General features: G+C 37.4%; 1 protein-coding gene across 3 annotated transcripts in view; it reads left to right on the top strand.

The window, feature by feature from the left end:
• The window catches only part of LOC136678021 (probable phospholipid-transporting ATPase IM), a 38862-nt gene extending 23206 nt beyond the window's left edge, over positions 1 to 15656 (top strand). For all 3 annotated transcript variants that reach the window (XM_066655775.1, XM_066655773.1, XM_066655774.1), the window contains 16 exons: positions 120 to 328; positions 1390 to 1436; positions 2559 to 2724; positions 2844 to 3029; positions 3370 to 3485; positions 3782 to 3946; positions 4797 to 4908; positions 5979 to 6084; positions 6429 to 6570; positions 7870 to 8053; positions 8980 to 9203; positions 9510 to 9593; positions 10023 to 10268; positions 10919 to 11057; positions 11254 to 11384; positions 11693 to 15656. In XM_066655775.1, the coding sequence (XP_066511872.1) occupies positions 120 to 328; positions 1390 to 1436; positions 2559 to 2724; positions 2844 to 3029; positions 3370 to 3485; positions 3782 to 3946; positions 4797 to 4908; positions 5979 to 6084; positions 6429 to 6570; positions 7870 to 8053; positions 8980 to 9203; positions 9510 to 9593; positions 10023 to 10268; positions 10919 to 11057; positions 11254 to 11384; positions 11693 to 12013 (2578 nt within the window). In that variant the 3' untranslated portion in view covers positions 12014 to 15656. The remainder of the gene's footprint in view (positions 1 to 119; positions 329 to 1389; positions 1437 to 2558; positions 2725 to 2843; positions 3030 to 3369; positions 3486 to 3781; positions 3947 to 4796; positions 4909 to 5978; positions 6085 to 6428; positions 6571 to 7869; positions 8054 to 8979; positions 9204 to 9509; positions 9594 to 10022; positions 10269 to 10918; positions 11058 to 11253; positions 11385 to 11692) is intronic.
• The last annotated feature ends 171 nt before the right edge of the window (positions 15657 to 15827 follow it).

The following is a 15827-nucleotide window of genomic DNA, read 5'->3' as shown; positions in this document are numbered from 1 at the left end:
TAAAACAAACCCTGAAAAGACAGAGCACTGGTGCTTGGCCACAGACTTTGATAAAAAAGACATTTATAAACAAAACCACATGATTTCTGGTGATTAATTGATGTGTGTTTGTGTTTCAGTATGGAAGTGATCCGGCTTGGGAACAGTTACTATATTAACTGGGACAGACTGATGTACTATAGCCGCAGTGACACACCAGCAGAGGCTCGGACCACCACTCTGAATGAAGAGCTTGGGCAGATACGATACGTTTTCTCTGATAAAACAGGAACTCTCACTCAGAACATCATGACGTTCAACAAATGCTCCATCAATGGAAAGACCTACGGTACACACACATACCCTCACACACTGAGATGCCCAATTGTATTCTCCATAGAACAGCATTAATCAAAAGAATGGAGCAACTGAATATGAGCCTAAGGTTATTTAAGTGTTACGACCCGCTTTTTACATAACTAAGGTCTATGCCAGTCTAGGGTTCAATAAGTAGTAGCATGAATAAAAGACACAAGAAAATTGCATTTAACAAACTCTGTATTGAAAATATAATAAGGCAGATTTAATAAATCACAAGTTAAACTTCAGGGTGAGCTATATGCCAAAATAACTAAATAATCTAGGGTACAGACCAAAACTAATTTACCTAACCACCAAAAAAATATGTATAAAAGAAAAACAACATTTACTAACCTATCTCCCTTCTGTATAAACAGGAGAAAAAGTACTACAAAACCAAATGGCATTCATCCCTACACTTGTGATTAACCTGTAACGTTTCTAACAGTACATATACTAAACAGAGTAACAAAGAGATTCACAAAGACAGAATTTAATCAAAACCTTTCAATCAGAATTATTCTGTCTTTACAAAACAGTCTAAATCCACACAAATGAGACACAAAATAAAAAAAACAGCTTTTAAAATAAATCTGCCACTGGTCACATGGTGACAGGCAATGCCATGAGACAGGCCACAATGCATTGTGGTTGCTTATAAAGCCCCATCATCCAGGCATGGCCAATCCTGTATTCTCATAGTGATCAGCTGGTAGAAAGACAGTAAAGAGAGAAAAAGAGCAAAACAAAACCTGACCAAGAGAGGGCAACACCCAATTGCACAACAACTCTGTGTGTAACAATAAGTATAAAGATTCTCCACAGCATCGTGCTTTGATGGAACCTGGTTCTTTGGAGTGATGGAGCTCCATTAAATACTTTTGTGATGATCTGAAATGTCAGAACAAATAATCTTAATAGTACTAAGCTCAGTAATGCTCTAATAACTACCATCAAATCTTCACAGCAGTGTCCAGCATATCATATAAAGCCTATACAGAGCTATTTCAGACTGAAATGAACTTGAAACTGTTTGTTTTTGTCCTACAGGAGACGTGATTGACTCTTACACAGGAGAGAGACTGGAGATTTCAGAGGTAATGTGTGGAAAACAAGTGACAAAGTGAGCTTCCAAGAAAACGTCTAGTGGATATCCTGAATCCAAAGGGTTACTTTTTGAGCCAAACCACAATATTATTAGCAGTATAAAGTACTATGTAATTTTTCTGAAACATCATTGGTCATACTCTTGCTTGGGTTTGACTTTATTGGGCTGATAATACCAAGTTTCTTTTAATGAAAATAACGCATAATAAGAAGAAAAGTTAAAAGTGGTATTCCTCAAAGCTCCATATTACCTCTAGGCCTTTTTTCCTCTCCTTTTTTCTTATGTTTTTTACCTGATTATTATTTATTTGTGTTTTCCATTATGGCTTCTTGCCTTTAGTGATAATCTTCACTCCATGGTTAGCATGGTGGAAATCACACATTTGCCTTGACACTTCTCTGAACCTTTCTGTTATAATATAAATCATCTGATTAACCTGGATACATCATCAGTGATATGTCCTCGGGATTGATATGTCCTGTACACTTTGGGTCTTGATCTACAACCACATTGAACTGGCTCCTGTAATGCCCTGCATGTTATAGGCCCTGCAGAGGCCCGCAAACCCTCTGCTTCACACATTTCTCACCACCCATTAAATATCACATACCCTTCACTCATCCACTCATTGGAAGACTCTTCCACTTTTCCACTCATTCCACCTCCTCTGCACGCTCCTCACAGGGTATTGTTCCAGGAAAATGAACTGTTTGGAGGTTTTAGAGATCATTTTCAGTACCTGATCTTAGCTGATTCAGCTCCCAGGCTTATACTGTTGTTAACAGGCCAGAGGAAGTAGTTCTGGCATTGGACACCCTCTCCCTGGCCCTGACTAAAGTCATGGTGTTTTTCACCGGGCAGAGGCACTTTCTGCTCTGTATGGTGTCTGCTATTGTCTTCAGGAACGGGTCATGACACAGTCAGTAGTACACTTTGCCCAGGACCTTGAACAGCAGCTGAAAATGTGCTGAAGGGTCCCCCTCTTCAGACCACTAGTAGAAAACTAAAGCCAGTTTTCACTCTTAACATGCCTTGGATTTTCAGCTACATAAAAGGAGCAATCAGTCACTGATTCGTCTTTATGTGTGTGTGTTTGTGTGTTTGGATGTAGGACATGATTCCGGTGGACTTCTCTTTAAATCCTTTGGCCGACAGAAAGTTTCGGTTCTATGACAGCAGTCTTCTAGAGGCCGTGAAGCTAGACAATGTGGAAGTTCAGAACTTCTTCAGACTGCTGGCACTCTGCCACACTGTCATGCCTGAGGAGAAAAACAATGGTGTGTGTATCCTTCCGTCCCTGTTTTATACTGTTTTCTCTCTCTCTCTCTCTCTCTCTCTCTTTCTCACACACACTCTCTCTCATTCTGTCTGTCATTATGTCTCTCACCCTCTGTAGAGCTGCTGTATCAGGCTCAGTCTCCAGATGAGGGCGCTCTAGTTACTGCAGCTCGCAATTTCGGTTTTGTTTTTCGCTCCCGGACGCCTGAGAGTCTGTGCATCGTGGAGATGGGTGTACCACGAACCTATGAACTCCTCTCCATCCTTGATTTCAACAACGTACGAAAGAGAATGTCTGTCATCGGTATGGAGGGGGTTCTTTTTTTCTTCCCTTTGGATTGTATTTAAAGGATTAGTCATTCAAAATGGTTATGAAAATGATCTTTTTTTTTAATTGTTTTTATAAACTACATCATGCTCTATAGACTGAAACCACATTTAAAACATGTTAAATACACAATCTCTCATACATTCAGTCCAGCAGGTATCATTATAACATTTTATAATTTGGAAAAAAATGTCACAGGAGCAATATCAAGATCAAAACAGTCACTGGAGAAAGTCAGATTCTATTGCTCATACATTTTTTCTTTCTCTTTCTCTCTCTCTCTCTCTCTCTCTCTCTCTCTCTCTCTCTCTCTCAGTGCGTTCTCCTGAAGGAACTCTATCTCTGTACTGTAAAGGAGCTGACACTATTGTCTACCAGAGGCTCCATGCGTCCTGCAGTAAACTGATGGATGTCACAACAGAACACCTTAACGTGAGTCACCACCAGGGGGGCCTCTACTGTCCACTACATTCGAAGTACTGCCCTTCTACATCCACAAACCGGTCATTTTATTAGAAATATCACTTTTTATTACCACACACTGGTCACTTTATTAGAAACAACCCCCTTCTATTTCCACACATTTGCCAGTTTGTTAGAAACACATTCCTTTTATCTCTACTCACTGAACTGCCAGAATTAAAGCACATTTATCCAATCTTTGTTATTTGCTTTACTTCCTTCGTTTGTTGTTTAATATATATTTGTGTGTGTGTGTGTTTGTTTAGGAGTTTGCTGGTGAAGGTCTGAGAACCCTAGTTCTGGCCTATAAAGATCTGGATGAAGAATATTTCTCAGAATGGCAACAGCGTCATCATGAGGCCAACACTGCACTGGAGGAGCGAGAGGAAAAACTTAATCAGCTGTATGAGGAGATAGAGAAAGACCTGCTGGTAGATATGCATGGATATTATTATGTATACATTATGCATACACAATGATAAAACTGACATTAAATTCCATAATCCTTTTTCATTAGTTTTGTGAACATCATGCATTTAAAATGCTTAATGGATTATATGACTATTTTGATGTGCATTAAGCTGCTGATATTCTCAGAATAGGAATTTATTATAGAAATGTTTCATTCATTCATTGTCTGTAACCGCTTATCTAGTTCAGGGTCGCAATGGGTCCGGAGCATACCCGGAATCACTGGGCGCAAGGCAGAAACACACCCTGGAGGGGGCGCCAGTCCTTCACAGGGCTAAACACACTCACACATTCACTCAAACACTGTGAGAGGAAACCGGAGCACCCGGAGGAAACCCATGCAGACACAGGGAGAACACACCCTATATTATAATATTATTGCTTAGCTAATTGTATCTTAGGCAGCACGGTGGTGCAGCAGGTAGTGTCGCAGTCACACAGCTCCAGGGGCCTGGAGGTTGTGGGTTTGATTCCCACTCTGGGTGACTGTCTGTGAGGAGTTGGTGTGTTCTCCCTGTGTCTGCGTGGGTTTCCTCCGGGTGCTCCGGTTTCCTCCCACAGTCCAAAAACACACGTTGGTAGGTGGATTGGCGACTCAAAATTGTCCGTAGGTGTGAATGTATGTGTGTGTGTCTGTGTTGCCCTGTGAAGGACTGGCGCCCCCTCCAGGGTGTGTTCCCGCCTTGCGCCCAATGATTCCAGGTAGGCTCTGGACCCACCACGAGTGGTTACAGATAATGAATGAATGAATGAATGAACAATTGTATCTTCTAGCATAGGGTATAAACTGTAATTTATTTTACCATTTAGCTAATTGGAGCCTCAGCAATAGAGGATAAGCTTCAGGATGGTGTGACTCAGACCATCGAGCAGCTCGCTAAAGCGGACATTAAGATCTGGGTGCTGACAGGAGATAAACAAGGTATTCATTCACACCGCTGACAATAATCTGCTTTTTATTAATTAGATAAAACTCTTAACATAATGTACTTTTTTCCAGTGCTGATAATGCCATGGCTTCTTTCTCAGGATATTGCAGTCTAAGAGATTTTTAATCTCCATCACTCTTGTTCTCATGCTTAATTAAAAGGTTCAAAATACTGCCCTGAAGCAGATGATAAACTTATAATTTATATGAATAAATGTGGAAGTCTTGCACAAACAGTGCTGGCTTAAAGAATCACAGGTTGCTTGACAATGTCAAAATTAACAGTATTTTATTAAAAATGTTATTATCTGCAAATTTTATTCAGTACAAATGTAGAATAATGTAGTTTTTACGTCAAGACACTTGCTGGTGTAATTTATTTTAGAGTTTTTGCTGAAGTACAGAACCGAACCCCAGTTCACCAGCGAGGGCAGCAATGTTACTGACTATACTTAATTACATTAAATATATAATATTATTTCTAAAATCAGTTATTCTGGTTTTATTGGATTTATAATCATATATCAGTGTAAAAGGAACTATTTTTCAATTTTTCTGAAAAAGTCAGAGTGTAGCAGAAATTTCATATTAATAGATTTTTTTTGTTGCTTTAATAACTTATTAATGGTTTATTAATGATAATTGCATGGTTATTGTGTGTGGTACCATATTGAATATATGGGATTTGAAATATATTAATAATTGAGGAGATGTGTTTGCGGACTTTATGACTTGAGCACAAGAAAACATCTCACAAACTGAACCTACAACACAGGAAACAAACACACTTTAGTAAAACCTATAAATGGAAAGGTCAGAGTGACCGGATGTGTGTCTCAGCTCTCTTGGGATTCTCTCTAGAAGAATGCAGTGATTAATTCTCTTTTCTGAGGCTGTTGTTTTAGTGATTTATCCACTTTTTTAAATGTATTTATTTGTATAATCAACTGGGAATGCAGTGAAATATTGTTTCTCTGCAGTTGTGTTTTTTCATACCTGCCATAGTAAGTTTTAACAATGATCTTTGACTGTTCTATTTTTCCTTCTGTTTTTGTTGTTTTCAGAGACGGCAGAGAACATTGGGTACTCCTGTAACCTGCTGAGGGAGGAGATGAATGATATATTTATTGTTGCTGCTAATTCACATGAGGATGTCAGACGAGAACTGAGGTAACACACCTGAGCTCTCAGACGTGCCCTTATTGGCCAAAGTTTTGGGACACGTCTTCTATTTTAATATGTTTTCGAGTAACCTTTCCAACAGGAATATATACATATATATACAGTTTTTCAGGGTGAGCATATATTTAAATTGACAAATATTATCTAAATATAGAGACAATAACTCAGGCTAAAGATGTTATAATATATATAGTTCTCATATATATATGGTTCTACTTTGGGAGGACACATTTACAGATGTAGTTCAGGGGTCTGCAAACAAATCTGCTTTTGTTCTTTGTGGTATTTTACATACCTAATATATACTCTATTTGCTTGCTGTTTCTTATCAGAGATGCTCGAGTGAAAATCCATCGAGATTCAGGAGAGGATACCCTCTTCATCCCAGAGAGCATTCTGGGTAATGAACCGAAAGTGGTACCAGAGGAGTGTGTGACAGGGGAATTTGGACTTGTCATCAACGGACACAGCTTGGTGAGACACACACACACACACACACACATATCTTTCAGTCTATTTATCTGGGTAAATGTGTGTGTGTGTGTGTGTGTGTGTTTCAGAAGATGAGGGATGCTATGCAAAATGTAAAGCAGAATGTCATAATGTGCAAATCATTTAAACCCTATAATTGTGTTGAAAATAGTACATAGAAAAATGTTGAATAGAAATTTTATTTCTGTTTGGAAAATATTTGCTCACAAATTTAATCCCAACAACATATTACAAAGATGGGATGGGGCAATACATGACTGGTAAGGTTGTGTACTGCTTCTCAGAAATTAATTTCTGGATTACATCAGGATGGTTCCTTTAAAATAAGGGTGCTAAATTAGTTCAGATCCATTGAAAACATTTAGTGTGTTATGAAATGAACGACACTATAATGGAGACCTGAATATTTCTGCAGCTGAAATCCTAAATCAATCAAAAATGGGAACATATTTCACTTTCAGAGCTGCAGCAATTGGTCTCTTCAGTTTCTCAGAAGTGATGCAACACATCCCAATGGTTTTGAAATTTATTGCGGATATCAAATTAAAAATGGTTAAATATTTTTCAAAAATCTATGAACTATACAGTGCTGCACAAAACTATTAGGCAACCTAGGTTTTTGAGTACAAATTATGTTATAGATATTTATTATATGAATTCTGCATTATTGAGTCAGTACAAAAACATATTATATTTACTTTACCAATAATAATAATAATAGTAATATTACAAAAAAAAATTATTTAGGTAGTGTCGCAGTCACACAGCTCCAGGGGCCTAGAGGTTGTGGGTTCGATTCCTGCTCCAGGTGACTGTCTGTGAGGAGTTGGTGTGTTCTCCCCGTGTCCGCGTGGGTTTCCTCCGGGTGCTCCGGTTTCCTCCCACAGTCCAAAAACACACGTTGGTAGGTGGATTGATGACTCAAAAGTGTCTGTAGGTGTGAGTGTGTGTCTGTGTTGCCTTGTGAAGGACTGGCGCCCCCTCAAGGATGTATTTCCGCCTTGCTCCCAATGATTCCAGGTAGGCTCTGGACCCGCTGCGACCCTGAATTGGATAACATTTACAGATAATGAATGAATATATATATATATATATATATATATATATATATATATATATATATATATATATATATATATTCATTCATTCATTATCTGTAAATGTTATACAGGGAAATACAGGGTTTCCGGCTTTTTTCTCTACACGGCAGTATGGAGTTGGATTTGTTATATGTTTACGTTTATCTCTGTTTGTGGGTGTTGTTTGTATGTTTGCTTCCAGGCCTTTGCTCTAGAGGGTAGTATGGAGCTGGAGTTTTTGAGGACGGCATGTCTGTGCAAGACAGTGATCTGCTGCAGGGTCACTCCTCTGCAGAAAGCTCAGGTGGTGGAACTGGTAAAGAAATATAAAAAAGCAGTCACTCTCGCCATTGGAGACGGAGCAAATGACGTTAGCATGATTAAGGGTCAGTACAGCATTCATAAGCTTTGTTTAACATTGGGCAAATGTAGGACCAATTGTACAACCACTGACCTCTGATTTCATGTTGTCATTATGTAGTTGAGTCATGCCCATATAAGGAATATGAGGTCTAAGGTGAATCACTCTGTGAGAAAAATGAATGGGTTTTTCCTGTGTTAATTACAGCAGGATACAGAAACAGATACACATTTTTCCTCTAAATGGCTCTAGGTCCTCTGATTCAAAAGGCCAAAGAAAGCAACAATATGTGATGTTTTTACCTTAAAATTGTGATGCTCCTGACCTGTAACAGGGAGAGCAGGGCCTCGCCCATTGCTGCTTTGGGCTTGACACAGTAGAAACTGCACTATGTAACTTTTGAAGTCAGGAATAAAAATTTTGAGCACTGTGTAAGTACCATACTATCTACTTACTACAACCCACACATAATAAAACTAAGACTGCTACACGTATAGTGTGCAAATCCTCAACAGGGAACTGTAAAGCTTATTGTTGCATATAAATTGTTTTGTAATTCAACATACCATGCATTATATGAGTTATTTTGTGACCTAGACTGTGTGGTACTGCCCTACCAATGTTATTTATGAATGATTGCAGTGTAAACTGCTTTATCCTTGTCTCACATTTTTTCAAGAACAATAATACCACTTCTGACATATTGTTGCTTTAAGGGTCTAGATGAGTCAGATACATGCTGGGACCTGCTCTGTGGAGCATAGGGACTGCAAAGCAACTCGATACTTCTAATGTGAATTAAACGTTAAGGAAAAATGGAAAGACCATTTAATAATAGTTTTCATAAATATGGTTTGCTATTTTTTGTGGTTAAATTTGACAAGTGCTATTATTATAATATTATATTTATCTCTTCCCCTCCCCCTCTCGACCTCTCTTTCTTTTTTGTAGCGGCTCATATTGGAGTGGGTATCAGTGGACAGGAGGGGATGCAGGCGGTATTGTCCAGTGATTTCTCGTTTGCTCAGTTCCGATACCTGCAGCGCCTCCTGTTGGTTCATGGACGATGGTCATACCTCCGCATGTGCAAGTTCCTGCGTTATTTCTTCTACAAAAACTTTACCTTCACCTTTGTGCACTTCTGGTATGCCTTCTTCTGTGGATTTTCTGCTCAGGTGAGGATCCACTGGACCTTAAAGAACCCACACAACAAATCTTCTATATGGTGTCATGTGTAATACATTTATTAAAATGGTGTATGTATTCTTTTAGCCATTCTGTATATAAAAAAAGTACCTGACATTGCAAATGTTCTAAAGGCTGCCATAAAATATTTATTGCCATGTTCTAATATCTAACTTTTCTCAGAGAACAGGAGCAGTATGTTAAGCAAAGGAAAAAAGATCTGAGTAAATGTTGGATGAGCAAAACTACAAATATAGTATAAAAATGTGTTTGTTTTGTTGTGAATTTGTTTGCAGACGGTGTATGACGAAGGCTTCATTGCTCTTTATAACTTAGTATACACTTCCCTCCCAGTGTTGGGCATGGCCCTTTTTGACCAGGTAAATACTCAGTATACTGATACACTTTTTTATAATAACTGATCAATATTGTTTTCCCTTAAACCGGTTTGTTTCTATATAGCTTTGCATCTTGTAACTCTTGTTAAACACAAGCCAGATATATAAATGATAAATCATTTTGTAGTAACATCATACTTCAGTACTTTTATATAACAATATGCAGGTATATTCTGATGAAATATGAACAATATACAGATATAACAATGTGATGGAATATGTTTTGGTGTGAAATGGCAGGTTACAGAAACTGTGAATTCTGTACCATTTTAAAATTATGTATAATTTGAACATAGATGCCATCCTACACATTGTGTGAAAATATTATGATGAATGGATATATTTTAACACTTCAATGATATGTGGGTAACCTACTTATTCCTGAACGTTTGTGTGTTTGCCTTTGTTTAGGATGTGAATGACGGCTGGAGTCTGGAGTTTCCTCAACTCTATGTGCCAGGTCAGCTGAATCAGTACTTCAGCAAAACTGCGTTTATGAAGTGTGCGCTCCACAGCTGCTACAGTTCCCTTATCCTGTTCTTCGTGCCCTACGCCACTGTGTATGACTCCATGCGCAGCGATGGGAAGGAAGCAGCTGACTATCAGTCCTTTGCTCTACTCACTCAGACCTGCCTCACAGTTGCTGTTTGTGTCCAGGTGTGTTGAAGTAAAAATGATTTCTATATTCAACTGTGCTAGGGTCTCTCAGTCACTGGGCTACTGCAAATAACATATTGGTGGTCCTCAGGCCAATACTGAGGGGATCCTAGTGCTCTTATTGGCTGATGAATGTTGTAATAAATATACAAATGCAAAAACAGTACATGCATCCATATTATTCAGTGTCATTGTGGATCATGTGATAAATATATAGTGTAATAGTAGAGCACATATTGCCCTATATAATTTATTGTTAATCTGTCAGAATTTGTATTTTATAAATGTTTTAAATGAATGAATGTAAAAGGAAAATCGAAAGCATTAGGTACATTTTTAATTCAGTCTTAAAAGATCAGTAACAAAAAAAAAAACAATAAAATCCCCCACAAAAACATAAAAAATAAAGTATTATTAAATTTTTAACAAGGGCACACTGTGATGATGATAGATCTAATGCCCTAAACAGCTGTATATTGGTAAATGTGTGTCACTTAATGAGTTGCAAGCTACTTCTGTAATATGTTTTTCATCTAAAACCCATGTTCACTGCTAATAAAGTGTGGATTGTGAATTATATAATACCCTCTTAATTTTATTCTATTCTACTCTCTCTCTCTCTCTCTCTCTCTCTCTCTCTCTCTCTGCAGTTGGGAGTAGACTTGTCCTACTGGACAGCAGTTAATCACCTTTTTGTTTGGGGCAGTTTGGGGATGTATTTTATTGTCACCTTCACTATGCAGAGTGATGGGCTTTATCAGCTTCATCCTCCATCCTTTCGCTTTGTCGGTCAGTACCACCAGCATAAACCATTCATTATATAATATTTATCTAGAGGTCAAAAGATCTGGTCAGGGGACTTTCCTCTTCTTCCTCTTTCTGTGTATGTATAAGCTTTTATAAAGAGTGCATTATACTGCAAAAACTGCTGTGCAGTATATATTGAGTGTGTGTGTGTGTGTGTGTGTGTGTTTTATATTGACAGGTACATCACGTAACTCTCTGGATCAGTACAGTGTTTGGCTGACCGTTCTCCTGACTGCTGTACTGTGTGTCCTGCCAGTGTTAATTCATCGATTCCTCTTTATCCTGTTCAAACCCACCATTAATGACAAGGTACAGACAAATGCACACAACACATGTACATGTAACATGTAATACTACTGCCAAAATACTACACACTCATAGCCTACTACTTAGATATGGCCACTTTATCAGCAACACATCTTGCTGGTGTTCAGTTACAGAATGTAGGTCAGAAGTTGCTTTATAGTTTGATTAATAGTTCTCTGGTCCTTCACCTTTTGTCAGTTTCTGATCGCAGAACTGCTCTTGTCCAGTTATTTTGGGCAGATAATTAACCCAGTAGTGACACTGATGTGAAGGTATGCAATAGTGACTTCTTCGTTCTGTTATTTTTTCAGGTGAGGTTTAAAGTGTGTCAGAAGAAACTCCAGCGTCCTACTCCTCGGCGCCGAACTAAAATCCGCCGCTCCAGCACACGTCGCTCTGGTTATGCTTTCTCTCATGCTCAGGGCTACGGTGACCTTGTGACCTCCAAAAGATTTTTACGGAGACCGGCTGCCCCGCGCTCCACAGGGTTCACTCCCACTGGACGCTCAGGAGGATTCAAACCCACAGGACGTTCGGCCGGGTACAGTCCATCCAGCAAAGAGCAGAACAACAGACAAGAAACTGAACCTACAGAACTGCAGAGATATCGCACAGTACAGGACTCTGTCTGAGGGCCAGGGCAATCTACCAGGGTGAGGCACCACAGCCTTAGAGGTGGGACCACATTATCAGAGTCATCACCAGAGACCATTCAAACGGTTCAAGAACAAGGGCAAAGGAACAAAGTTGACATGGTTCTTTTTTAGGGACCTGTGCTCAGGCCCCTATAAATGCTTACATAATATCACAAGAAAAAAACAAAAAAGAAAGGTAACATCAAGCTTTACAAACTTAACCACTATTGGTCTTTGTAGTTTGTATACAGTATGTAACATTGAGAATGGTAGAACAGTGGTAAATATTCTTAAACATTATTTTAACTTATAATAACTTGTAGGTTATGTTCCACAAATTCCACTTTAACACAAATGTATAATAATAATATTAGGTCCCAAAACACTTGTAAGACAATGATTATATGCAAAGCTGATGCTAATCTTAAATGTCAACTAATGAGATTATTCTTCTAATCAAATGTAGAACATAAGAATTTTTCCACCTTAAAAATATCTTCTCTAAATGCCCTGCTTTAAATCAATCATCTCAAAGCCCCTACACTATCAGAAAAACTGTAGTGATACATTTTGCTCTCACTGTGGTGGTACCCTCAAGGGTATATTTCAAAGCCTTTCTGTACATTTCAGGGAACATAATTGTACCCTAATTTTATTAATTGAAATTTTAAAGTTGTGTTGGTTTCATTCGCCTAATTTCATCTCCAGGACGTATTTATTATTCTTTTATTTTACACAGTTCTATAATGAAAGATAATAAATATTTACATCTTCAGGGAAGAGAATGTAATGTAGCTTTAGGGAACAAAACTGTGCTTTAAAAACCACTGTTGTACCTTTTAAAGGTGTGTACCTTTAGTGAACAGTAATGTATCTGCATTGTACCTTTTTTTGATAGTGTCTGAAATTTTAGTTTATTATTTTTACACTATCATTGTTCATCTGTTAATTTATAATGCTTAAATATTGCATTGGTCATATTATTAATACATAATAATAATAATAGTAATAACTAAGTAATATTTTAATACTTTTAATCCCAAACAATTATGTAAAGCTTTATTCTTCACAGTATATATAAATATATACATATATAAAAAGGGCTAAATTACTCAATCAATAATCATAAATATTCATTCTCCACCACCAGGGTTCACTGCAGAACCCTCAGTACTTTGCTTCCTTTGCCCCTGTTCAAAAATGTTACCAATACATGGTGTTTTAACATGATGTGTTTACATGGTCCTGCTCGGGTGAACTCTGTGCTCAAAGGATCGTCCACACACTAAAGGCCAACTAATAGCTACATTTCCTGAAAATATGCAAATATAAATAATTGTGTTTATTTGAACTAAACATATGTAAACCAAATTAGGAAAAAGTTTTCTTTTTGAAATTTTACTCATCAAATATCCAATGAGTGTCTGATGTATTCATTATAGTGTACACACTTTTGAAAAAAGAATACATACAAACTTCAAACTTTAAAAAATTATGCTCTAATGGATGTTTCACATCATACAAGTGGTATTGCCTTGAATTAAGTAAAAGATATTGGTATGGGTAAAAGGTATTGGTCATGTTAAATAAACTGCCAGTCATTACATTCCAGAAGAGCAGGCATTGTTTACTGTATGTGCAGAAAGAATCTTTTAAAATGAGGAGTACAGTTATTTTTCAAATCAAATATACAGTCTTGGCAGATAGATACAAAACTTTGGATGCTGAGCAAAATGTAAATAATGTTTTGTGCTTGAAGAAGAACCTTGAAGAATGACGAATACAATGATGTACAACTTATATAAAACTGATATTTGTAAACTCGATATTTTTAAATATTGGAATGTTATTGTTTCAAAAATATATGACCGTTTTGAATTTGATGCCAGCAACATATTTAAAAAAAAATAAAGTTGTGTAATGATACAAAAAAAAAATTGGTTCATTGACAACAAGTCAGTGACATGATTGGGCTTAAAAAAATCTTTCAGAAGTAAAGGCCTGTGAAAGACTGTGGGTAAACAGTGAAATTCAATTCAAGTAAAGAAGTAATCTACAGTACATAATAGCTTTAACAGGTTTAGAGAACCCAGAGGTATCTCTAGATGCAAGTGACAAGGGCAACAACCAGTATTTACTTGGCTGTAACCTTTATGTGGAACACTATAATGGAAAAACACTATAGATTTTGAGCAGCTAAAAATTTATAACAAGTGAGAATGGGAAACATTTCACTTTCAAAATTACAACAATTGTTCTCCTCAGTTCCCAAACATTTACAGAGTGTAAGTGTTTATCTTCCTCCCATGGTCCAATAACATGCGTTGGTGCGTGGATTGGCTACTCAAGAAGTGTCCATAGGTGTGAGTGTGTGAGTGAATGTGTGAGTGTGTGTTGCCCTGTGAAGGACTGGCACACCCTCCAGGGTCTGTTCCCACCTTGTGCCCAGTGATTCTGGGGAGGCTCTGGGCCGACCTCAACCCTGAACTGGATAAGCGGCTACAGATAATGAGTGAATGAATGAAAGTGTTTTCACTTTTCTTAAAAGCAGAAGTGATGCAACACAGCGGTAAACACACTCTTGTTCCAGCTTTGTTTGTAACATATTGTTGGGATCTAACACAAAATAGGCAAATATTTTTTTTAAAAATGAACTTTGTCCGTTTAAACATAAACATAAACATAAACATGCATTAATGCCATTGTGTAACAAAAAATGAAATGTGTCTTCCACACCTGTGGCAGCAAACACACACACACACACACTCTGGGGCAGTGTGCACAGCTATCCCCAGCATCTGAGGAGCAGCTGGCGTTAGGTTACTTGCTCAAGGACACCTCAGCTGTGGATTAAGGGGAGAACAACACTGTTCTTTGTACTATTTTTAATTAAATATAGGGTTCATATGATTGGCACATCTTTGCATTTTCTTTACATTTTAACCTTTACATTTTGCACAACATCCTAACTTCTTCAGGAATTGGATTTCTATTTTCACCAAATTGTTCAGCTCTAATTTAACCAAAGTTTATTTCCGTAATTAGGAGTACATTTGCACAGTGGCCTTTAAAGCAGAAATCTGTTTTCTTTTTTGAGATGGTTTATATTTGATATATATCTATGTCCAAACAAGTCACCACTTCGATATTATTTTCTGTAAAAAATGTGTTGATGGATTATAGAGGAATTGTCCAAGGTTTCCCACAGATGTGTGTGTGTGTGTGCTCAAGTGTATGTGTGTGTGTGTGTGTGTGTGTGAGTGAACATGTAAAAATTAAATGTCTATTGTTTTATGGCATTATCTAATTTATGCTGTATTGCAAAAATGTGCATTACCAAAGCTGAATGTAATTTATTCAAAAATGAATACTCCCTCATCTCTTATGTATGACTTATGCATGCTGACTTCATACTACTCATTTTAGTCACATTTTCCCCAATATATTGTCTTTAAATTTTTATGATTTGAGTTCGTAATTTTTGAGTATAGCACATTCAGCTTTGAAGAATCAAACCTTTAGGCAACTTTTAAATAGGAACTAAAATGTGCTGGAGACCTGACATTTCCACATTTTAATGGTTTAAAATATGTTATTTTTATTTTTTTTTTAATAAAAACTTTTCTATATTTTATATTGATATTGGTGTCTGTGCTTTTTTTTTGTTCATTGATTTCTGCGCTACCAATTGAACAAACAGAGCATTTTGCACATGATATTGAATCTGTCTTTAAAAATGATGGCCCTGACAAAACCCAGTGTACATGAGCAAGGCCTTATACTGGACCGTGGTTTAGAGACTGCCCTCTAC

Source organism: Hoplias malabaricus, chromosome Y (genome assembly GCF_029633855.1).
Source record: "Hoplias malabaricus isolate fHopMal1 chromosome Y, fHopMal1.hap1, whole genome shotgun sequence".
Classification (NCBI taxonomy): Eukaryota; Metazoa; Chordata; class Actinopteri; order Characiformes; family Erythrinidae; genus Hoplias; species Hoplias malabaricus.
The sequence above is the reverse complement of the archived record's forward strand: the minus strand, read 5'-3'. Positions and strand labels throughout refer to the sequence as shown.